Source organism: Neoarius graeffei, chromosome 10, assembly GCF_027579695.1.
Source record: "Neoarius graeffei isolate fNeoGra1 chromosome 10, fNeoGra1.pri, whole genome shotgun sequence".
Lineage (NCBI taxonomy): Eukaryota > Metazoa > Chordata > Actinopteri > Siluriformes > Ariidae > Neoarius > Neoarius graeffei.
Window position 1 is genome coordinate 55,683,073 of NC_083578.1, and position 25,749 is coordinate 55,708,821.

The 25,749-nt window shown below is 39.7% G+C and overlaps 1 protein-coding gene across 1 annotated transcript in view; it reads left to right on the forward strand.

Annotated features, from left to right (window-relative positions):
• Positions 1 to 25,749, forward strand: part of grid2 (glutamate receptor, ionotropic, delta 2) — a 1,182,816-nt gene that overhangs the window by 744,809 nt on the left and 412,258 nt on the right. Inside the window, exon 5 of the mRNA XM_060930811.1 lies at positions 25,345 to 25,398. Within this exon, the coding sequence (XP_060786794.1) occupies positions 25,345 to 25,398 (54 nt within the window). The remainder of the gene's footprint in view (positions 1 to 25,344; positions 25,399 to 25,749) is intronic.

Below are 25,749 nucleotides of genomic sequence, written 5' to 3' on the forward strand. Positions count from 1 at the left end.
ACCTAACCATATGTCTTTGGGGGAAACTGGAGCACCCAGAGGAAACTCACACAGAAAACATGCAAACTCCACACAGAAAGGCCCAGAACCTTTTGCTGTGAGGCAACAGTGCTAACCAACTGCACCACCGTGCCACCCCTTAATATGAATGTTTAATATATTAGTATAGTTTTAATATATACAGTATACACTTGTTTGAAGCTATTGTAAGTGCATTATAGTTGATTGCCCTATGTTAAAGTTTTGGTTGTTCTAGCTTGATATTTACCCTGTCCACACTAGGGATTTTGTACCGATACGATACTACTTTCGTACCGCAACACCTGTCCACACTAGCAACTATACCAGTACTGTAGAGGTATAACTGTATCGGTACTGTAGCGCTTCGCTGTAGTGTGGACAGATGAAGCGGTTCTGTATCGATACAAATATAATGCGCATGCGCAATGAACCATTCCTACTTCTTCCGGGTTATTCATACAATACAATACGCACGTGCTTTCCAGCTGTAAATAAAACGTCAAAATGGCTCAAAACGACCGTGGAGCTACATGGAGCAAAGACAAAGTTATGTGTTTGTTGGAGCTTTGGGGAGACGAGTGATGCCAGGAACAGTTGGAACAGGAGATTCGTTTTCTTTGTTTTTTTTCTCAACTGCCTCACGCATTTTATGCGATTCGACTGAATAAATGACCACAGAAATACAGACTGTACATTGACAACAAAAAGCACACACGTTGTTTCATCCGCCATATTCTCGGAAGGAAGTTACTCGGTAACCACGGAAACATTTCGCACACGCACATTTCAACTACTGTGAAAGAAAACCGCAAACATTTCTTGCTAGTGTGGACAGATGCACTAAACTGTACCGGTATACTTTGTATCGATACAGTTATACCACTATCGTACCGGTATATATGTGAACACAGCTATTGATTGCTTCTTTGACTTCTTCTTTGAAACAGTGGTCTGTAGTTTCCTCCTGTTTTTCTATGAGACTGTGTTTGTCTGGAGTGGTGGTTGAGTGCTGCCCTTTCTCAATATAAATACAGACCGTTTTATGCAATAGAATCAGGATACAATTGCTTGGCTGCTAATGAAGCAGATTTTCCATTCACTGAACATCAGACATGTTATCAGTATTGCATAGACAAATGAAGCTTTTCAGCAGAGGTTATCCATCAGTAGATTTGCTTGTACAATGTTTATGGCAACTGTTCAGTTGCCGTGCATGTGTGGCTCCAATGTAAATGATTGACGGTGGCAGAGAATTGCTTGTTGATGTTTGATGGTGCTTTTAATTCATCAGGTAGTGCTCCATTACCTTGGATATACTGTGTTGGAGCAGGATAAAGTGTGGCATGCTGTTTATGGGGCTTTGTGGCTGCTTGTCACTGGGTTCATATCCTCAAGAGGACTCTATACCTTTCGTACCTTCAGTATAGACCTAAAAACAAGAATGCAGTGTACCTTATTTAAGTTACAAGAGTGGTCCTTAAGGTCTAATTATGTACCATAAACGAATGTTTCATGTACACCACATTCATTTTTCAAGGTAGATGTTTCATACTAAAAGTACAGAAGCTCCACCCATGAGGGTAGAACCTCAGTGATAAACAATGGCACTATTTAATTATTTGTTTCTGAAGAATGGTTTCAGTTCTTGGTTGCTGTCTTTTTTTCCCCTTCAACCCCCTTAATCAACCCCTCCTTAACCTATCGCAGTTAATTTTTCTGTTGATGATCAGTTCACATACGACCCCCACAAAGGTAGTAAATTATCAGGAAAGCCATTAGTACTTGAAGGGCAAAATCTCAAAACTTTGCCCCAAATCTGGACTGACCAGCATGCATTTTTGCAAAGTCAAAATGTTGATTAAAATAGCAAGATAATGATTATTATCATTAATTCAGAGTATTTAAAAGCCACAAAATAACAAAAATCTGTAAATAATATAAGAAGTTTTGAATGTCAGTTCTGTGCTTAGGTTATGATGACACTGTGATGTTTTAATGAACAGGACTGAAATATGCCCCTACAGCTTTATTTTGCTTGTGCAATATCTCCAAAACTATAACTTTTAAGGTTAAAATGTCTGGGCTTTTCATTGTTATCACTTTAATTATGGTCAAACTTCAAATAGCCGGGAGTTTATTTAATCACTTAGAGCTGCCTGGAGGGTGTGGAGGAGACGGTCTGCTTTCAGTTTATGTTGTCAAATCTGTCTAAAATGAAAGACTTTCTTTTCATGAGAACAGTGGTCTATTCCAGGTAGCTTGCACAGCAGAAGGAAACTTCCAAATATGAGCAAAAGTTGATTTCATAATTGACTAGTGCATAACCTCAGTCATTAACATAAGCAACATTATAAGCCCCAGGAACAAATCTTACATGAGGGAACTGAGCATGAGGGAAATTAGCCAACAAATCTCTAACCCTGGTTTCACCTGGATACACATCTTATATTTGGCACTCATTTTATATATAAATCTTTCATCTCATCAAGCTTTGACATTTCTGGCAGTTTCAAAGTAGACTTTTATTGTCAGTAAATTGTTTATTATTATTATTATTATTATTATTATTTTTTTAATTATTATTATTATTATTAAAATGATGCCAGTAAGCGTTGGCTGAGGCACAGTTGCATCACATATGAAATGCAATTTATGATTTTAATTTCACTTCACACATTGCCTGGTGCAGTTCAAGTGTTTGAGGAAAATTACTTCCATGTTGGCCGTTGAAGTTCCAGGACTGTGCTGGCACTGAGAGTGCCCACTGGGTAGCTTATTATAAGCAGACTGTAATTATTTTATGTAAGGCACTACAGTGAGAGAGATAACCACAGGAAATAGTGTCGCTTTAATTTGCCTCACAAAAGACTGATTTGCTCCTGCCTCAAAAAAAAAGACTGAACGCCTGGCTTTTATTTATCGCACCAGAATGATACAGAGCAGTGCTGCTACTTGTTTGTTTAATGACTATGTTGTAAGTATTGTTATGTTTCAGTTAGAGTTTGCACTTTTGGTAAATGAGCTGCGTTAGCTTATTTTATTGGCTCCAGAAAGCACTTATATAGAGGATATTATATGGTCGCACAAAGATATGAAGTTTATCTTCAAGTGGTGAATGTATATTTCATTTATATTCATATCAAGTGGACTTGCAAGTGGATTGTGTGTCTTCTGACAGTTAATAACAGCACATTTAGCATCTGACAGCACCAAGTAATGTAAACTTTTTATATAAACTTTACAAACCAGTAATATAAGGGGAAATGTAAGCATTAGGCCAAGATCTTGTAAATAAGTTATTAAAAATAATATATACTCACTGTGGGCAGCACGGTGGTGTAGTGGTTAGCGCTGTCGCCTCACAGCAAGAAGGTCCTGGGTTCGAGCCCCGGGGCCGGCGAGGGCCTTTCTGTGTGGAGTTTGCATGTTCTCCCCATGTCCGCGTGGGTTTCCTCTGGGTGCTCCGGTTTCCCCCACAGTCCAAAGACATGCAGGTTAGGTTAACTGGTGACTCTAAATTGACTGTGAGTGTGAATGGTTGTCTGTGTCTATGTGTCAGCCCTGTGATGACCTGGCGACTTGTCCAGGGTGTACCCTGCCTTTCACCCGTAGTCAGCTGGGATAGGCTCCAGCTTGCCTGCGACCCTGTAGAAGGATAAAGTGGCTAGAGATAATGAGATGAGATATACTCACTGTGCAGAAAGCTTTGCCTGGCTGATCTTTCATAGGATGTATTCATGGAAATGCAAAAGACCACTCTTTATTGAACTTTGTTTTAGAATGCACATCAAATCAAATCAAGTTTATTTGTACAGCGCTTTTAACAATAAACATTGTCGCAAAGCAGCTTTACAGAATTTGAACGACTTAAAACATGAGCTAATTTTATCCCTAATCTATCCCCAATGAGCAAGCCTGTGGCGACGGTGGCAAGGAAAAACTCCCTCAGACGACATGAGGAAGAAACCTCGAGAGGAACCAGACTCAAAAGGGAACCCATCCTCATTTGGGCAACAACAGACAGCCTGACTATAATATTAACAGTTTTAACAGGTATAATCCTCAACTGTCCTCATGGGGCCGTCCTTCACAGGAGTGGGGCGATAAAACTCCGACCAGACACAGGGCACCAGGATGGATCAGGTCCGAAGCAGGTCCGAGGGGCAGAAGAGGCCAGCATCTCAATCCCAGGATCAACATGTAACTCAGAGGGACAGATGGGGGGGGGGGGGGGGGGGGAAGAGAGAGAGAGAAAGAAAACACGTTGTTAGGTATGCCCTAAAAATGACAAGTATTAAATCTGTGTGTTAGGCTCGCAGAGACGAGAGTCTTTACATCAGGCATAACACACAATGGCATGTTAATATGGTAAAAAATATATCATGAACTGCTCTGGCTGGATGCTTGATTGGGTGATGGGAGCACACTCCTCAGCAATGATGAGATGCAGATGGGACCCTTAGGCCTGGCCAAGACAATTCAGTTACATTTCACCGGGTCTGGGACATGCGACAGAATGTCTGACGGCCGATTCCCTGCAGGCTACGATAGCCAGTCGAGGTCCCCACCGTCTCCACCAAAAGATTTCCTGTTGACTCCATGTAACTCAGAGGGACAGATTTGGGGTGGGGGGGGGAGAAAGAAAACACAGGTGGTTAGGTATGCCCAATGTCACCTGAATAAGTAGGAACAGTATACATATTGCACCGAGTACAAGCAGGGACTCCGGCAACTAACTATGACAGCATAACTAAAAGGAGAGAGCCAGAAGGTAACACAGGCATGAGGGAGCCCCGGGACATAAAGCAGCCAGCCACTACACCGTCAACAAACTCTAGTGAGCAAGCGAGTGGGGACTGACAGCATCCATACATCCCAGTTTACCAAAACACTCTATGTCTGAGGACCCTCCAGATCTACTCCTTTACCTCATAAACACCATTAACAAAAGGCTTGACTAAACAAGATATGTTTTCAGCCTAGACTTAAATGCTGAGACTGTGTCTGATTCCCGAACATTACTTGGAAGGCTGTTCCATAACAGTGGGGCTTTGTAAGAAAATGCACATGCTTTCTTTTCTTTGGGGTACTTGTACTTGATCCATCATAATCTGACATAATTACACAATTGACCAATCGAGTACGTGAGATATAAATTATGTATGGTCGAGATCAATAATTATAAAGATTAAATTACATGTGCATGCATGCAATGATAGCAGCTGTCATGTCTGTAGGCTTGTAAACTTGCAGGCCCTGTCAGAGAAATTGGAAAATCTTGGCATGTGAAATGCCAAAAAGCAGTTTCAGAAGTGGTCATGTAGTCAGACTGTTGTGAATAAAAAGACCAGATTGCGTTCATCACTCATCAGCATGACCAGCAGAGGTGCCCAATCAACTAACCCCATGCATACCAGAAGACGTACAGGTCTTATACACACACACACACACACACACACACACACACACACACACACACACACACACGTACTTGTTTAATAAGCTGTTAGCTAAATCCTGACAGATCATTGACGTTACTTTTTAGATTTTTCTGAAGCGGGTTTTTTCATGCTGCAATGACATGGTGACTTGTCCAGGGTGTACCCCACCTCTCGCCCATAGTCGGCTGGGATAGGCTCCGGCTTGCCCGCAACCCTGCACAGGATAAACAGTTACGGATAAATGGATGGATGGGTTTTTTCATGTCTTGGTGGGTCATCTGGTTTGGATATCATTGTGTGGGTCTAAGCCAGCAGATGCAGGTCACTTGGAAGGTCTGTCCACCTCTGAAGTTTACTGTACACGTAATGTTTTTAGGGTAATTTGCAGAGTCTTCTGGGGTAATTGAGAATAGAGACCATAGCTGTGGATTGTATTGCCTATTGTTTTCTTTGTGACAGTTGTACCCACTGCTTCTAACTGTTTCGAGAGCTCTTTTTGAGTGGTGCCTAGCTCTTAGGGTACTCTTCTGACTAATGTTCTGACTGTCCAGTCATAAATCTAGTGAGGAGCTCCTGTGCATGGCTGGTTGATGGTAGGTAGAGTGATGTTCCATCCACTTGCACATAATGGTCATGATGCTGCTTATGGGTACATTTATGAGTTGAGAAATCCATCAGTAAACAGTGCCATTGCTATGCTGCTCAACAATCTTGTTGAGGTCTTAGGAGAGCTCTTTGCCTACACATCAGAAGATGTTTCTTGCATGACATATTAGTGCCTAATGATTTGTTTGCTTGCATTCAAGTCAAGTATATTTGTATAGCGCTTTTAACAATAGGCATTGTCACAAAACAGCTTTACAGAAAATTAAAGGCTTTAAACATGAGCTAATTTCATCCCTAATTTATCCCCAACGAGCAAGCCTGTGGTGACAGTGGCAAGGAAAAACTCCCTCAGACAACATGAGGAAGAAGCCTCAAGAGGAACCAGACTCAAAAGGGCACCCTGGGACATTAAGCAGCCAGCCACTACACCGTCAACAAACCCGAGTGAGCGAGTGAGTGGGGGACTGACAGTATCCATACATCCCAATTTACCAAAACACTCTATGCCTGAGGACCCTCCAGATCTACTGCTTTACAGAATAAAAACGATTAAGAAAAGGCTTGATGAAACAGATGTTTTTCAGCCTAGACTTAAACACTGAGACTGTGTCTGAGTCCCGAACACTATGTGGAAGGCTGTTCCATAACTGTGGGGCTTTGTAAGAAAAGGCTCTGCCCCCTGATGTAGCCTTCACTATATGAGGTACCAGCAGATAGCCTGCACCTTTTAATCTAAGTAGATGTGGCAGTCATAAAGGACCAGAAATTCACTCAGGTACTGTGGCACGAGACCATTCAGTGCTTTAAAGGTCAACAATAGTATTTTATAATCAATGTGAAATTTGATTGGGAGCCAGTGCAGTGTGGATAAGATAGGGTGATGTGGTCATATTTTCTAGTTCTAGTAAGGACTCTTGCTGCTGCATTTTGAACTAACTGGAGCTTGTTTATGCACTTATTGGAACATCCAGACAGTAAAGCATTACAATAATCCAACCTAGAGGTAACAAAAGCATGAACTAGTTTTTCTGCATCATGTAGTGACATCATATTTCTTATCTTAGCAATATTTCTGAGATGAAAGAAAGCTATCCTCATAATGTTGATATGAATTTCAAATGAACGACTGGAGTCAGTGATCACCCTGAGCTCTTTTACTGCTGCACATGAAGAAACAGAAAGGCTATCCAGAGTTACTGTGTAATCAGGAACCTACTGTACATCTAGCTGCATGTGGTCCTAGTACAAGTATTTCTGTCTTGTTAGAGTTAAGCAGAAGGAAGTTAATAAGCATCCAGTGTCTAATGTCCTTTACACATTCCTCAATTATATTAAACTGGTGTCTCTCATCTGGCTTTGCAGAAACATGCAACTGTGTGTCATCAGCATAACAGTGGAAACTAATATCATGCTTACGAATTATATCACCCAGAGGTAAAGAAAAAAGCCATGGGCCTAAGACAGAACCTTGTGGAACACCAAACTTTACTTCACTATACTTCACTTTATACACACTACTTCACTTTACTATTTCTATATCTAGAAAAATCACCATTTAGATCAACATACTGATAGCAATCAGTTAAATAAGACCTGAGCCAGGAGAGGGCCATTCCCATAACTCCCACAACATTTTCTAGTCTATCCAAGAGAATGGAATGATCAATGGTGTCAAAGGCTGCACTCGGGTCAAGCAATACAAGCAGGGAGACACAGCCCTGATCAGATGCCAACAGTAGGTCATTTATTACTTTGACCAGTGCTGTCTCTGTGCAACGATGAGGTGTAAATCCTGACTGATACATTTCATGGATGTTATTCCTATGTAGATATGAGCATAACTGCTGTGCCACAGCTTTTTCTAGGATCTTGGAGATAAAGGAGAGGTTTAATATTGGCCTCTAATTGGACAGCTGACAAGGGTCAAGGTCAGGTTTTTTAATGAAGGGTTTGATAACTGTTAGTTTAAAGGATTTGGGTACATAGCCAATGCTAAGGAAAGAATTTCTTATTTTTAGAAGAGGTTCAATTGCTTCTGATATTCTCTGTTTGAAGCATCGTGTAGGTAAGAGAACTAGTACACAAGTTGAAGATTTTGATGTAGCGATTAATGAAATTAGTTTGATTTCTCTAAGGGGAGTAAAACATTCTAATTTCTGACCTGATGCAGTTATAGGGTTAACTACAGGGCTACTTAAATTGTCTGGCCTTAAATTAGTAGTTTGAATTTTTTGTCAGATATTTTCAATTTTGTCTTTGAAAAAAAATAATGAAGTCGTTGCTACTACATACTGCAGGTGTGCATGTGTCTATAGTGGTCTTTTTCCTGGTTAATTTTGCTACAGTATTAAATAGGAATCTAGGATTATTTTTGTTATCCTCTATTAGGGTGGAGAGATACACTGATCTAGCAGCACGAAGAGCTTTTCTATACTTCCATGTTAATGCCAGCAATTTTGTTTGATGCCAGTTACGTTCTAATTTTCGAATGGTCTGTTTTAAAGTGTGAGTGTAATCGCTATATCAGGGTGCTAATTTTTTTCTCTCTGATCATTTTTCTTTTAAGTGGAGCTACATTATCTAAAGTATAGCGGAATGTTGACTCTAAGCATTCAGTTGCCTGATCAAGTTCTGTGGGGGCTGACAGTGACCCAGTCAAAGCTGATAACTCTGGGAGATTATTTATAAAACTCTGTGCAGTAGTTGACGTGAATGTACGTTTAATACAGTAGTGTGGTGAGGTGCATATATTATTGCTCAGACATATTTTGAATGAGATGAGATAATGATCTGAGATAACTTCAGACTGTGGAAGTATGATTTATATTTTCTACGTTTAACCCGAATGTTAGTGTTAGATCGAGGGTGTGACCACCATTATGGGTCGGTCCTGTGATATTCTGATTAATCCCTACTTAATCTAAAATGGACACAAACGCTGTTTTCAAAGAGTCTTCTGGGTTATCGAAGTGAATATTAAAATCTCCGACAACTAAAGTTTTGTCGAAGGAAATAACAAGGTCTGAGATGAAAGCTGCAAATTCAGAAAGAAACTCAGAATATGGCCCCGGGGGCCTATAAATAATAAATAACAGAATTGACTGGGTAGACTTATTTTTTGAGTCTACACACATTATATTAGTATGAAGAACTTCAAACATATTAAAATTTATAACCAGGTTTTTGTGTTATGCCTAGATAATCATTATAAATAACTGTGAAGCCTCCTCCTCTGCCAGTTAGACGAAGCTGGTGTATATAACTGTATCCAGGAAGACTAGCTTCATTTAATGCTATATATTCATTTGGCTTAATCCACGTTTCTGTTAAACACAGTACATTAAACTCCTGATCAGTAATAAGTTCATTAACAATTAGCACTTTAGATGTAAGAGATCTAATATTTCAGAGTCCTACCTTTAGGTCAAAGGTGCTGGCAGTGGCTGTACAGTCAGTATGATCCAATTTTATGTGAATCAGGTTACTAGAACAAACTCTGAGTATTTCTACTTTGTTGTTTAGCTCAGGGAACAAACACAGTCTCGATATAGTGGACCCTGAGTGACAACTCTGTGCAGCTAGCAGGCAGTTGGTTTAGCCTGTTTGTCTGCTCCCTGGCCTTGGCTCTGGATTGTCAAAAGTTAACTAGGCCTTTTCTGAGACTATGAACTATGCTGCAAGAAATGAGAACAGCACATTCCCGAGTGGGATGGATATCGTCCCGCCCTAACAGGCTAGCAGTGCCCTCAAAATTAGTCAGATTATCTGTAAAGCCCACACTGTTTTCACAGCACCACCTGGACAACCAGCAGATCAGCTACCATAACCTGCTGTAAGCTATATTGCCACACTGTATTGTGATGGGGCCAGAGCATACTACAGCATTGGACATCGCCTTCACTAATTTAAACACCTCTACAAAGTTACTCTTAGTAACCTCAGACTGACGAAGGTATATATTGTTAGCTCCTACATGGATAACTATCTTTGAGAACCTGTGCTTGCCTAGGACCCTAAGATTACCTGCTATGTCTGGTGCCCTGGCTCACGGTATACACCTGACTAAAGGCCTAGCTAATTTCACATGCCGTATGATAGTCTCCTATAACCAGAGCTCTTTCAGGTTTCTCAGCGGGTCCATCACTGAGGAGAGCAAACCTGTTCGACACGTGAAGCGGAGAGGAGTGGTGCTCCTGTGGGCGAGTGTCAGCAGTAGCTTTGGCTCTACGATTATGCCGCCAAGTCGTCACCCATTCACCCCGCTGTGAGAGCTCTAATGCCAGAGTTGGGGGATTGCTAACTCCACCTAGGGCATCCAGACTTTCCTTTGCAGAAAATACACTGCTCTCATTCTCACTAACCCTTTCTAGAGTCTGGATATGCACCTCAAAAGCTGCAATTTTCTCTATCAGAACGAACTAATCTGCACTTATCACAAATAAAGCTATCACTAGTGAGGGAGGAAGAATGACTAAACATCCTGCACTCAGCACACTGAACAAGCTGAAGGTGTGCCATGATGAATGGATTCATGTACCTTAATCAAAGATCTGTTCATATTAAAGCAGATATGATGTGGATGGCCTCTGCTTGCGGTCTTTGCACGGGAGGAAAAAAACTTCTGGTCTTGGCATTCTTCCGAGAAAAAAAAATTAAATGCGGAAAAAGGAAAGTGGAAGTACAATCAAAAATGAAAAAAATACTGGAAAATAATTTGTAGAGAAGATAAAAGATTCAGAGGTGGGTTCCCCTTTTTCAAAGTAACCTACCAACATGCACTAACCCAGCTGATTCTAATTAGCACAGGTAGCAGAACTGATTAGTCGAACTAATTATCTGGGTTTCTTACTGTGTTCAGTACTTTTTTCGTCATTCCACTTGACTGCACCTAACTTTTTTTAATGGATTAGAATATATTTCTTTTTCTGTGTAGTTTTAGTGTATTAATACCTATGCCTGCTCAACATTTCATGTGAATAGCTGCATTGGAAATATGTTTAATAGAAAAATAGTTGACAAATTGAATACTTATTTCCCCCACTGTAGATGAGAAATAGTGTTTGCCATGGCAATACCGGCAATACTGATTGCAGCAGCCACTAAGTAATGTGTACAATTTTGGTTAAGTTTTTTACAACCCCGATTCCAAAAAAGTTGGGACAAAGTACAAATTGTAAATAAAAATGGAATGCAATAATTTACAAATCTCAAAAACTGATATTGTATTCACAATAGAACATAGACAACATATCAAATGTCGAAAGTGAGACATTTTGAAATTTCATGACAGCAACACATCTCAAAAAAGTTGAGACAGGGGCAATAAGAGGCTGGAAAAAAAGGTACAAAAAAGGAACAGCTGGAGGACCAAATTGCAACTCATTAGGTCAATTGGCAATAGGTCATTAACATGACTGGGTATAAAAAGAGCATCTTGGAGTGGCAGCGGCTCTCAGAAGTAAAGCTGGGGAAGAGGATCACCAATCCCCCTAATTCTGTGCCGACAAATAGTGAAGCAATATCAGAAAGGAGCTCGACAGTGTAAAATTGCAAAGAGTTTGAACATATCATCTACAGTGCATAATATCATCAAAAGATTCAGAGAATCTGGAAGAATCTTTGTGCGTAAGGGTCAAGGCCGGAAAACCATACTGGGTGCCCGTGATCTTCGGGCCCTTAGATGGCACTGCATCACATACAGGCATGCTTCTGTATTGGAAATCACAAAATGGGCTCAGGAATATTTCGAGAGAACATTATCTGTGAACACAATTCACCGTTCCATCCGCCGTTGCCAGCTAAAACTCTATAGTTCAAAGAAGAAGCCATACCTAAACGTGATCCAGAAGCGCAGACGTCTTCTCTGGGCCAAGGCTCATTTAAAATGGACTGTGGCAAAGTGGAAAACTGTTCTGTGGTCAGACGAATCAAAATTTGAAGTTCTTTATGGAAATCAGGGACCCCGTGTCATTCAGACTAAAGAGGAGAAGGACGACCCAAGTTATCAGCGCTCAGTTCAGAAGCCTGCACCTCTGATGGTATGGGGTTGCATTAGTGTGTGTGGCATGGGCAGCTTACACATCTGGAAAGACACCATCAATGCTGAAAGGTATATCCAGGTTCTAGAGCAACATATGCTCCCATCCAGACGACGTCTCTTTCAGGGAAGACCTTGCATTTTCCAATATGACAGTGCCAAACCACATACTGCATCAATTACAGCATCATGGCTGCGTAGAAGAAGGGTCCGGGTACTGAACTGGCCAGCCTGCAGTCCAGATCTTTCACCCATAGGAAATATTTGGCGCATCATAAAACGGAAGATACGACAAAAAAGACCTAAGACAGTTGAGCAACTAGAATCCTACATTAGACAAGAATGGGTTAACATTCCTATCCCTAAACTTGAGCAACTTGTCTCCTCAGTCCCCAGATGTTTACAGACTGTTGTAAAGAGAAAAGGGGATGTCTCACAGTGGTAAACATGGCCTTGTCCCAACTTTTTTGAGATTTGTTGTTGTCATGAAATTTAAAATCACCTAATTTTTCTCTTTAAATGATACATTTTCTCAGTTTAAACATTTGATATGTCGTCTGTTCTACTCTGAATAAAATATGGAATTTTGAAACTTCCACATCATTGCATTCCGTTTTTATTTACAATTTGTACTTTGTCCCAACTTTTTTGGAATCAGGGTTGTAGTAATGTGAAGATGTTTTCAATATTTAATTAAATTCAATGTTTCTAAGTATTAACACTTCACTATTAAGAACAAGCAACAACAGCAACAGCAATAACAAATCATATTTACCTCGCCCGCAACGGAGTAAGCGGGGCGGGGTATTGTAATCAGTGTGGTTTGTTTGTCTGTCTGTTTGTGTGTCTGTCTGTTAACAATCTTGTGTCTAGACAGTTGCACTGATTGACTTAAAATTTTCAGAGTAGGTGGGCAATGGTCCATAGATTACCTGATTAAATTTTGGAGGTAATCAGGTCAAGGTCACTGGAAAGTTCAATCTTTTTTTTTTCGATAAATTTCTTCAAATTCGTCATTTTGACTTCAAACCAAAGCCAAAATGTGCATCTTTTAATTCTGCTTCCAACCACACGTTGCATGATGGGGTAGCTTGGACAGTCTCCATAGCAGTTGGGGGTTAAAAGTCAGGGGAGTCAAGGTCATTGGTCAAAATAACGTTTTCCATTATAACTCAAAAATGGTTGCCAATATGTGTTTACGATTATGAGCATATAAGAACTCCCATATGGCCTTTCATTTGGCACCATGATCTTTGACCTTGAGTGACCCTGAAAGGTCAAACTCAAGGTCACAGATTTTCACAGGGCTATAACTTAAAAACGGTTGATGGTAGACAGATATTGACCATTATCAACTTATAAGAAGTCCCATATGGGCTTTCAGTTGCCGCCATGACCTTTGACCTTGAATGACTTTGAAATGTCAAGCTCAAGGTCATGGATTTTCATAGGACTATAACTTGACAGCTGATGATTGAGAAATATTACCATTATCAACATATAGGTATAAAATAAATACTGCCGGACGAGGTTTGTTTTGCCTGGCAACACTTGCTGTTGCTGTGTCTGTATTTATAACACTGCTGTGCTGTTATATCTAATGTAAGACACCATGTTAATAATTTCCCTTGCAGCAACTTGAGGTTAAATGTTTGCCTTTGGGGCATGAGGATACCTTTTAGATCATGAACCTGCAAGCTTTTGGTTTCCAACTGGTATTACAAGAGATTGCAAGAGAGAGCTCTGGTGTGTGTGTGTGTGTGTGTGTGTGTGTAAAACAAACCAGACAATATGTATGTGTCTGTATATATCAGAAACCTGACCCCTGCCCTTGTTTATACTGTTTGTGTGATTGTCGTGTGGTGACACTGTGCTCATGAATGCACGTGTTGTAAAGTGATGGCTGCACTTATGACATTCTCCACACTGTGGATTAATTATACATGACACAAGCCACATGGAAAGTGAGGTTTGAATAACCAGCATTAATTTAAATGGCAAATGTAATATACTAACAACTATGACGCATTAAGAGCACTCTGTGAGATTAATCATGTAAAATTACATCTCACAGTAATGTAAAAATACCAGTGCTGAGATGTGCATTTTTCTGTCAAAAATTCATATACTAAAATACAGTTTGTGGTTCTGAAGTACTTTTGTTTAAATAGAAAACATTACAACGATGTGTGGTGGTTCTATGATGTTCATCATATTTCTCAGCTTATTCCTACGACAGACCCATAAATGGAAATCCTGTGGTATACAGTGGATGTGAATGATTCACTATATCAAAGGTATTCAAGTAAAATTAATGAAGGTTTTGAGACAAAATATTTCCTTGCTTATAAAAGTCCAGATAAGCAACTAACATAACTAATGCTATTTGTGATTTGTTCATGCCTAAAGCACCTCAATTTGAAGTGGTTATGATTTTTTTTTCTGCACTGGTGTTTCATTTTACAATTTTTGACTAATGCCTGTGACTGAACAGGTAAGACTTGTTTTGAACTTGGAGTAGAGAAAAACGCACACTTTCCTGTCCATTCATCTTTAATCATTCTCTTTTCTTTTTCTTCCTTTCTTCTTTTCCCCTCTTTAAAAAAAAAATTAAAAATGTTAAAGTCATGAGGTGCCCTCAGGTAAATAATTTACATCCATGTGCTTGGGTGCAATATGATACATCATGTTTCAAAAACTAAACCAGATGAACTGTAGCCACTTGCTCCTTGGTTTTCATGTTGCTTGCTTAGTAGCGTTGCAGAGTCAGGGTCCTTCCAGAACAGGTTGATTTGTACAGACATCATGTGACAGATCATGTGACACTTTGATTGCACACAAGTGGATCTTAATCAACTAATTATGTGATTTATGAAGTGAATTGATTGGACCAGCTCTTATTTAGGGGTTTCATACCAAAGGGGGTGAATACCTATGCACACTCCAGATTTCTGTTTTTTCATCTTCATTATTGTTTGTGCCACAATAAAACAATAATTTTCACCTTTCAAGTGGTAGACATGTTGTATAAATCAAATGGTGCTAACCCTCCAAAAATCCATTTTAATTCCAGCTTATAATGCGACAAAACAGGACAAAGACCAAGGGGGATGAATAGTTTTGCAAGACACTGTACCTGCATAAAAACTAACTATGATCCCCTTTTAAGTATGTGGAGTAAGAGGAGTCACAGGGTTCTTCATTTGCTTTTATTTTCAATCAACAATGAGGCCTACACATAGGAAATAATACAGAGCACGATGCTCCAATTACTGGAAATCGCATTATTCATGATGCTACAGTGTCAGCTCAAATCATTTAATCTCATCTCATTATCTCTAGCCGCTTTATCCCGTTCTATAGGGTCACAGGCAAGCTGGAGCCTATCCCAGCTGACTACGGGCGAAAGGTGGAGTACATCCTGGACAAGTTGCCAGGTCATCACAGGGCTGACACATAGACACAGACAACCATTCACACCTACGGTCAATTTAGAGTCACCAGTTAACCTAACCTGCATGTCTTTGGACTGTGGGGGGAAACCGGAGCACCCGGAGGAAACCCACACGGACACGGGGAGAACATGCAAACTCTGCACAGAAAGGCCCTCGCCGGCCACGGGGCTCGAACCCGGACCTTCTTGCTGTGAGGCGACAACGCTAACCACTACACCACTGTGCCGCCCCAGCTCAAATCAGATCATCTCAAATGTTTATCATTGCCTAATTGTATGATGTCACTTTTCTAAAGTGCAGTCCTGTGCTCCAAAGATCCCACATATTCTTTGTTGTGCTTTTTTTTTCTTTTTTATGAAGTAGTTATTTGATGGCTTATATGATCAAAGGATGGATACCTTTCTTCTGGTGCCTGTGTATTCTGTAAAGAGACAGTATTGTGTAGTGTCATAGTGCATCATTAGTTCTGATTTTCTTTGTATCTTCCTCAACTTAATGAGTGCTCACAATCTTTTCTGCCACTTTAAGAGCCCAAGTCGGTGGAAAACATGGCATAATAACAATAATCATTGTTCTATAATAGTGTCATTTGAAGCACATACTTTTGCCATGTAATTTTAACATCTGGAAGAGTTCCTTATGTATTTTATGTCTATCAAATATGTGAACTTGCAGATCAAAAGGACAAGGCTCAATTACAACCCCAAATCCGAACATGTTGGGGTGGTATGGAAAATGATTGAATGAAAGAATGAATAAATAAGTGTTTCTAGAGGTGCCTTTGAGACACTGGCACTCAGCATAACTCCATGCAGCACTTACATATGTTTTGAAAGCATAAAATTACTGTACAAGCACAATTAATGTAGACAAGGAAAGAATAAACTACCTTGTTGTCATCAGAGGTGGGAAGTAACGAAGTACAATACAACCCCAAATCAGAAAAAAAGTTGGAATGGTATGGAAAATGCAAATAAAAAATAAAGTAGTGATTTCTGCATTTACATTGACTTGTATTTCATTGCAGACAGTATGTGCCCAAGATATTTCATGTTTTGTCTAGTCAGTTTCATTTCATTTGTTAATACACATCCATTCCTGTGTTTCAGGCCTGCAACAGATTCCAAAAAAATTAGGAGAGGGATAATTTAGGAATAGTAATGAGGTAAAACAATTAAATCTTGATCCAGTTTGAAACAAGTGATATCAACAGGTGATTTTAATCATGATTTGGTACAAAATCAGTATCCAGGAAAGGCCTAGTCTTTGAGAAGCAAAGATGGGCCATGGATCTCCAGTTTGTCACCAAATACATGAGAAAATTATTGAAACGTTTAAAAGCAATGTCCCTCAAAGAAAGATAGGAAGGGATTTGGATATTTCACCCTCTATGGTGCAATATCATTAAACGATTCAAGGAATCTGGAGGACTTTTGGTGTGTAATGGGCAAGAGTGCAAGCCTAATCTGAACACGTGTGATCTCTGATCCCTCAGATGGCACTGCATCAAGAACCATCATTCATTATTCGGCTGATAGTATAGATATTTAGGCAGTGCCTAAAAGCAGAGCTCCCAATGAGTATCTGAGCAAAAATATTTGCAAGGGCACAAAATCAACCTGAATAGAGTAATAATATTATATCATATGAATGATTGAATTGTGCAGTGTAGTGTATTTCGCGTCAATAAATTGCTTCATTGTCTTGACAGTGATATCAGTAATGAGATGCACACTGCAGTCATGAATACATATTTATTCCTTTCTTTGACACCGCCTGCCATGTGCCAGAAACAACACCACATATTTATTATGGTGTGACTCTATTGCATGCCTGGTGTTCAGCAGTGCTTTCACTTTACATCATTATTATATAGTTATGATTGAATATCAAACTTGACATGTCAAACAGTTGTCTGGTTACATCTTTCACGTCCACATGCTTTGTAACTCAGAGCGTGCAGTGGCAGACTGCAAAGCACACACACGCCATTAGGACTAATTACTATGCACCTGTTCCAGATTAGAGCACACAGTGCAGACATATAAGGACTCTCAGTAACACACAGACTTTGCGAGTGTATTTTGTATCACTTTTCTGGCTTTGACAGTGTTTGTGTTTTTGGACTTTGAGTATTGTATTACCTCTGATATCCTGTCTGTGCCTCTCGACCACTGCCTATTTTTTAGACTCTGTCTTCGTCTCCATTTTGGATCTGTTTGCTAGCACGCTTTCAATAAAACTGTTCCTGCACTTACTGTACATCCGTCTACTACCCTTATTTGACAGAAACCTGTCCAATTGTCCAACAAGCTAGTGGATGAATAAAACTGTTTTAATTAGTTTTATATGAAATTATCATGAATATTTTCCATAAAATGTGTTAGTAAACAATCACATGCTATTTTTTAAAAAGCAAAGAAAAAATAAGCACTGGATAAAAACCCATCTATTTTATGTAAATAAAGATACAAATGTTATTGTCTGGTGGTCAGGTGTTTGAGATACATTGCCTTGTGGTTGGGTTTCCTGTGGTGGTACATGTTCATTGTCACTCTGTAGTGTAGTGCTTGACAGAAGTTTGCCAAAATAATCTCAAGCCCATGTGGATATAGCAGATCTCCTCATGCTCCACTATATAAAGTGAAAGCACTGAGCAAGGAGCTCCACTATAACCACATGGGCTTGGGATTATTTTGGCAAACCTTTGTCAAATACTACACTACAGAGTTACGTCCACAAATGCCAGTTTACTGGCATTTTACTGTGCAAAAAGGAAGCCTTATGTTAACTGTGTCCAGAAGTGGCATTGACTGTGATGCTTTGGACTCTGAGGCATCTGGATGAATCATCACATCGTGGAAATGTGTCTTGGGGTCAGACAAATTAGTATCCCAGGCCTTTTTTGGAAGAAATAGACCAAAGACGAAAAGACTGTTACCAGCAACAAGTCCAAAAGCCAGGGTCTGTCATGGTATGGGGTTGTGTTGGTGCCCTTGGCAAAGCTAAATTACACTTCTGTGAAGGCAGCATTAATACAGAAAAATACATTGAGATTTTGGAGCAACATATGCTGCCTTCAAGATGACATGTTTTGTCATCTAACACTTTGATCCAATGTTAGATATTATACTTAACAAACATTAGTGAACTAATTTGCTAAGGCTGTATCACTAAAACAACATTGAGCATAAAACATTGATTTGGTTATAAAGTGCATGTCAAATGTCATTTGACTGTTTGGCTAGCACATTTAACAGACTTCATCCCATGGAATATCCAACACTTTAACATCAACAGCATTTTGGTTAAAACCATAATAGTTATACAGTGGTGCTTGAAAGTTTGTGAACCCTTTAGAATTTTCTATATTTCTGCATAAATATGACCTTAAACATCATCAGGTTTTCACACAAGTCCTAAAAGTAGATAAAGAGAACCCAGTTAAACAAATGAAACAAAAATATTATACTTGGTCATTTATTTATTGAGGAAAATTATCCAATATTACATATCTGTGAGTGGCCAAAGTATGTGAACCTCTAGGATTAGCAGTTAATTTGAAGGTGAAATTAGAGTCAGGTGTTTTCAATCAATGGGATGACAATCAGGTGTGAGTGGGCACCCTGTTTTATTTAAAGAACAGGGATCTATCAAAGTCTGATCTTCGATGTTTGTGGAAGTGTATCATGGCACGAACAAAGGAGATTTCTGAGGCCCTCAGAAAAAGCGTTGTTGATGCTCATCAGGCTGGAAAAGGTTACAAAACCATCTCTAAAGAGTTTGGACTCCACCAATCCACAGTCAGACAGATTGTGTACAAATGGAGGAACTTCAAGGAATGGTCAACCAACAAAGATCACTCCAAGAGCAAGGTGTGTAATAGTTGGCGAAGTTACAAAGGACCCCAGGATTACTTCTAAGCAACTGAAGGCCTCTCTCACATTGGCTAATGTTAATGTTCATGAGTCCACCATCAGGAGAACACTGAACAACAATGGTGTGCATGGCAGGGTTGCAAGGAGAAAGCCACTGCTCTCCAAAAAGAACATTGCTGCTCGTCTGCAGTTTGCTAAAGATCACATGGACAAGCCAGAAGGCTATTAGAAAAATGTTTTGTGGATGGATGAGACCAAAATAGAACTTTTTGGTTTAAATGAGAAGTGTTATGTTTGGAAAAAGGAAAACACTGCATTCCAGCACAAGAACCTTATCCTTCATCTTCAGGATGAAACTTCATCTGTGAAACATGGTGGTGGTAGTATCATGGTTTGGGCCTGTTTTGCTGCATCTGGGCCAGGACAGCTTGCCATCATTGATGAAACAATGAATTCTGAATTATACCAGCGAATTCGAAAGGAAAATGTCAGGACATCGGCCCATGAACTGAATCTCAAGAGAAGGTGGTGTTAGGACTGGGACTGTTTTGGCCTCTAGAGGCCACTGTTATTTCCTTTTCTGGTCATGTTTGTTTTGGGCCTCTAGAGGTCACCACTGTGTTCTGTGTTTTGTTTTTGTCTTATTGCCTGTTTCCTGCCCTGCCCTGTCCTTAATTAGTTTGTGTATTTATACCCCTGAGTTCAGTCCTCTTGTCACGGAGTCTTTGTGCTGTTATGTTTAGCTCCAGTTACCTCTGTTCCGTGTTCCTGGCCTTTGTCTTTTTGGTTTTGCACTTTGCTTTTCTTTTTGGACTTTGTATTTACTGTTTTTTGGATCTTCTGAGCGTTGGTATTTTTGCCTTTTCTAGTTTTTTGGCTTTTGTATTTGACTTTGAACTTTTGGATATTTTATTTTTCCCTTCATCTTCTGAGCGTTTTTTGGATTATATTTTTTTGGGACTGTAAATATTGTAAATAAACTTTTTGATACTTTTCTACTTCCGCCTCACGCCTCTGCACTTGAGTCATTCCCCTGGTGGCCTAGTAGGGGTTTGCTGGATTATCACACCAGCGAACCAGGTTCAAATCCCAGTAAAACCCTAACAGGTGGGTCATGCAGCAAGATCAACGACCCTAAGCACACAAGTCATTCTACCAAAGAATGGTTAAAGAAGAATGAAGTTAATGTTTTGGAATGGCCAAGTCAAAGTCCTGACCTTAATCCAATCGAAATGTTGTGGAAGGACCTGAAGCGAGAAATTCATTTGAGGAAACCAACCAACATCCCAGAGTTGAAGCTGTTCTGTATGGAGGAATGGGCTAAAATTCCTCCAAGCTGGTGTGCAGGACTGATCAACAGTTACCGGAAATGTTTAGTTGCAGTTATTGCTGCACAAGGGGGTCACACCAGATACTGAAAGCAAAGGTTTACATACTTTTGCCACTCACAGATATGTAATATTGGATCATTTTCCTCAATAAATAAATGACCAAGTATAATATTTTTGTCTCATTTGTTTAACTGGGTTCTCTTTATCTACTTTTAGGACTTGTGTGAAAATCTGATGATATTTTAGGTCATATTTATGCAGAAATATAGAAAATCATAAAGGGTTGACAAACTTTCAAGCACCATTGTACATCAGTTAAGCCGAAGCTGTCTAACTCGTATAGGAGACAGATGAGGTAAAGAACTGTTGTAGACAGATTCTCTAACCTCCAGCAACATGTACCAACTTTTTGGAGCTAATTTAATGATATTAGGATATAATATGGCACCCATGAAGGTCAAAGAACAGCAGTGACAGAGACAAACATACTGTATAGTGGAGGTCAAAATTTGGCATAGTGACAAGACATACTATATGTTGTCTGATATACTAAGCTGTTTGTGTCTATTTTCAAACTTGTTTAAGCCACGTTATGTGTAAAATATATTGATTGTCATGTCTGAAACTGGAGTACAAGCCTAAACATGCGATTTATTCAGATTGCACTTCTCCCCTTCATACATATGCATTGAAGAAAAGATCATGCAAAAAGTGTGAAGCTAGTGCGAAAAGGATGGCGTGTGTAAGGGAAGTGTGGATGATTACATATTCTGTTCGATGTACTGAACTTCAGGCAATTCACTCAGTATTAGGCTACTTTTGAATTCTTTATTCATGAAGAATGTGCAATAATACAGTATAAGCCAACTTTAGGACCTTGGTAAAAGAACCAAGTTGTTAATACTGCTCATCTCTTACAGTAGAATGCTTTTGTCCGGCAGATCTGGCAACCCTGACCACAGCACATATATCACTAACATTTACATAAAATTTTGCATCTGTATTGCAATTTCATTGCATACATTTTATACAAAGTACTCATCTTTTCATAAATGTAAAAGCAGCTATCTAATGGCAGGTCAGCTGTTTTAATGCCCTCCATGCAATTTGCATGAAGGAGGTCTTTGTTACTAACACATTTATCACATCCTTACTGACCTTGAATTTCCTCTTTAGGCTTGAGCTCCACTGCTGACCATTTCCATATTTTCACAGCATCTTTTAAACTGCAATCTGCACCTCACACAGAGTGCACTTACTGTTAGTGTTCCCAGGCACAGTTTATGTAGTGAGCTACAGCCTTATGCTAAGGTCATGCATAGCCAGTTGATCCGTGAGAATCGTGACTGAGGCTACCGTGACCATTCTGGCAGATTTTGGAGGTGATTTGTTGCATAAATTTGGGTGGAGTAAATATGCAAATGAAGCCACGGTAGCTGCGACAGTAGTGACAGAAGACACTGATAAACCAATGGCAGCAGTGATGTATAGCAACGTATGGCCTTACAGCAATGATGGCAGTGTGTACAGCTTTCACAGTTGCAGTAAGGCATAGCCATGGCAAGATGAAATAAGCCATGACCCCGAGGCAAACTTTTCACTTTCTGCGCAATGTTGTTTCATGAACATTTTGAGCTCAATGTTTGTGACAAAATGAGTTATCCCTGGTAGCCTGGTAACCCCCAGTAGCTCACGTAAGCCTCAAGAATGCTCATGGATGCCTTCACAGTTGTGATGGATGAATTCATCTAGTGCTTGACCCATGGCAATTTTCAACACGACCAAACTTTCCAGGGATGGAATCCACGTCCTCCTGGTTGTCAAGGTAGCTCCCTGGCTCTCTCATATTCTGATGGAAGGGCCTGGAATGCATGCCGGTTGACCCCCAGAAGGCTCAAAAGCATCTACGGTACCATGAAGTGATTCCGGCTATGTGAGACTGAGGCGTTAGTAAATAGAACATTAATGTCAACAATTGCATTGTGACTGCATCAAACCATATTTTTTGCCTCACCTCCACATGTACATACAGTGTATGTTAGCTAAATTATAAAATTAGGGAAATAGTATATGTTACATGCCATATTAGATACAGTAGTTATACTTGCGGTCAGGTCATACCAAAGGCCATCATAAAAATGGTACTTGCTGCCATCTGGCAAGGCATGCCGCAATACAGATGCAAGTAGAGAGTCAAACTCTTGTGGTTTCCAGAGGACTGGACCCCCACTGTAACCCCAGCTATGTAATAGGTGAGAGGCCGAGGGCTATAGAAATGGAGATTAGCACTGCCCAATGCACCTTAAGATTAGTACTCAAGGTTAGTACTAGGACGGGAGACTGCCTGGGAAGAACAGGTCCTTGCATGGCACTGACACGGGAGGGACTTTGACATGCCATATTAATTGTGAAAGATAATAATAATAATAATAATAATAATATCAGTTTAATTATGCTAATCTGAATGTGATATAAATATTCTTTAATAATACATTTTGTTTTTATAATCAACTTCACTGACTTTTGGACTCGCTAAGTAGTTACCCTACACTGTTCTTCCTGAGATCTCCGTCTCTGATTTCTTTGCCCATTTTTCTTGATGTAAGTATGTGTAATAATTCTGGCAGATGTCATAAGCTCTTCTGGAGACCAAAAGGACATGGCAAAACTTCTCCTCTGTGTATTTGACTTGATTTTGATTGTTGCGTCGTCATAGAATCCACCCACATTTAATTTTTAAAGCACAAGTTCAACTTGTGTTATATCACTTCAGAAATGATTGCACACGTTTGCCCTCAGCTAGGTGCACAGAGTCCTCACACCAGGAGTGTTGTTTGTGTGTCCCTAGGTGCATATGCCCCATGTAGAAAAGTACTTTTGAAGATAGTAGCCTGCTACATTTATTTATTGCTCAGAGTTTTTTCACATGGCACCCCACTGCATTCATACTGTAGTTTTCATCTCACCTAGATGCTGAATTCTCAAGGGTGCTTCCTGATTTAGAGTCAGAGGTAGATTTACAGGTGATTTGCAGTAATGCACAACGAGTAGCAATCTCTGGGTGAATACAAGGCTTTGATCTAACAGGCAACCAACATCACCTCAAGCCACCTGTCACCCAGGGAAAAGGAGGCTTGAACCCTGATCAATGCTGAATTAGACATGCAGACAATGTCAAATTCTATTGGGTTTTTGTATATTCCACTTGTTGGCATATTTGAATCTGTATTTTCTAAAGGTGGATCTGCAGAAATCCTCTCTGAGATACACTGGCTTAGTCATAGGGCTGTTGTTTACCACATCCTGAAAGCACTGCCAAGTCACATCACAAGTGCCTATTTGTCAGTCTTGGGGACATTGCCAGTATTGATGCATTACTCGATCACATCACCTACACACACACAATTTAAGATGATGAATCACTACTTCAAAAAGCTGCCATTCTAATGGTTAGGTTATCTCAGTTGTGATTAGGTCACTTGCCCTGTATTTATAGCCTTCTTGCTCTTTGTGCAGCAGCATAAGCTGAGCCTCATTCTGCTGCTGTTTTCAGTACATACTTCAGTTAAGTGGAAACATCTGGATAGGCAAAGCGTGCATTTAAATGTATAGAACAGGCTGAGCCATATGCTGTGACTGACACACACACACACACACACACACACACAGAGCAGGCAGTGAAGCATAAGCTGACCCCCTCCACCCACACACAACTGCTAGGCCATGGATTGTCCTTGGCAAGCATAAAATATTAATGTCACATGCATGGAGTAACAAAATAAAAGTCACATCCTATTTGGCTCCATCTGTTGTTTGCCTTTTTTTTTGGGGAGGGGGGGCTGTAGTAATGCATTACACACCAAATAATAACCACCGTTCCACAGCCAGACTTTTAATAGCTGTTTTATGCATTAAACATAACAATTTAACATACGGTTTGTGTTTGGTGCATGAAATATAGTTTTCTATACAGGTCTTTCTCAATAAACTATATCTTCATCCTGGGAACAGAGACTCTTCAGCTCCATTTGCCTAATCAAACATTCTCCACTTGTGTTCCAGTTGATAGGATGCTTTATGCCTCTTGTCTGGGCTGTAATTATGTTTTATTAGGTCTTTGTGAAAGATTAAAACACTATTAGCACTGCACCAACCATCATACTCTCCAGCTGCTGCCTTTGTTTAGAAATGATGTGTTTTCTGACACCCGCTTTTAGTCACCTACACAATTATAGATAATGGAATTCAGCCCTGATACAGTGGGCAGGACAAGACCTGATGGGACTATAAAGGGGGTTAGAGAAAGAGATGGAGAGGACATTGTACATGATGATGATGAGAAATATCCATGTAAAATATGTAAATGGGAAATGTACAGGATTGATGATGAGAAATGTCATGAAAGACAGATGGAAGGGAAGTAAAAGCACTTAGTATAATCTGCAAATTAATGTTCATGCCCATCTGCACACTCTTACTGTATGTGTATGATTATGTTGGATTTTAATGGTTATTATTTACTGCTTGTGTTTGTAGATAGTCTATCAATATACTGACCAATCCTTTCTCTCACAGGTAGTGGAAACCAACTTGATCGCTTTTGATTGCCACTGGATCATCATAAATGAGGTAAACTTCTTTAATTCACAAGACATTAGATATTATTGATGCCATGCTGCAGAAGCAAATATTTAAAAATTCTTGTCATCTTAAGACAGAATGTTCAGACAGTTATTATTATTATTATTATTATTATTATTATTATTATTATTATTATAGATTGATCAATGGCATTTTCCCCCAAACCAAGTATCTGTTTTTTTTTTTTTTTTTTTAATTCACAGTAAATTCTTCATGCACAGGTTTATATTTAAGATGTCAAGGTGCTGGTCAGCAAGGGGGAAAGGAAGTGTGTGTGTGTGTGTGTGTGTGTGTGTGTGTGTGTGTGTGTGTGTGTGTGTGTGTGTGTGTGTGTGTGTG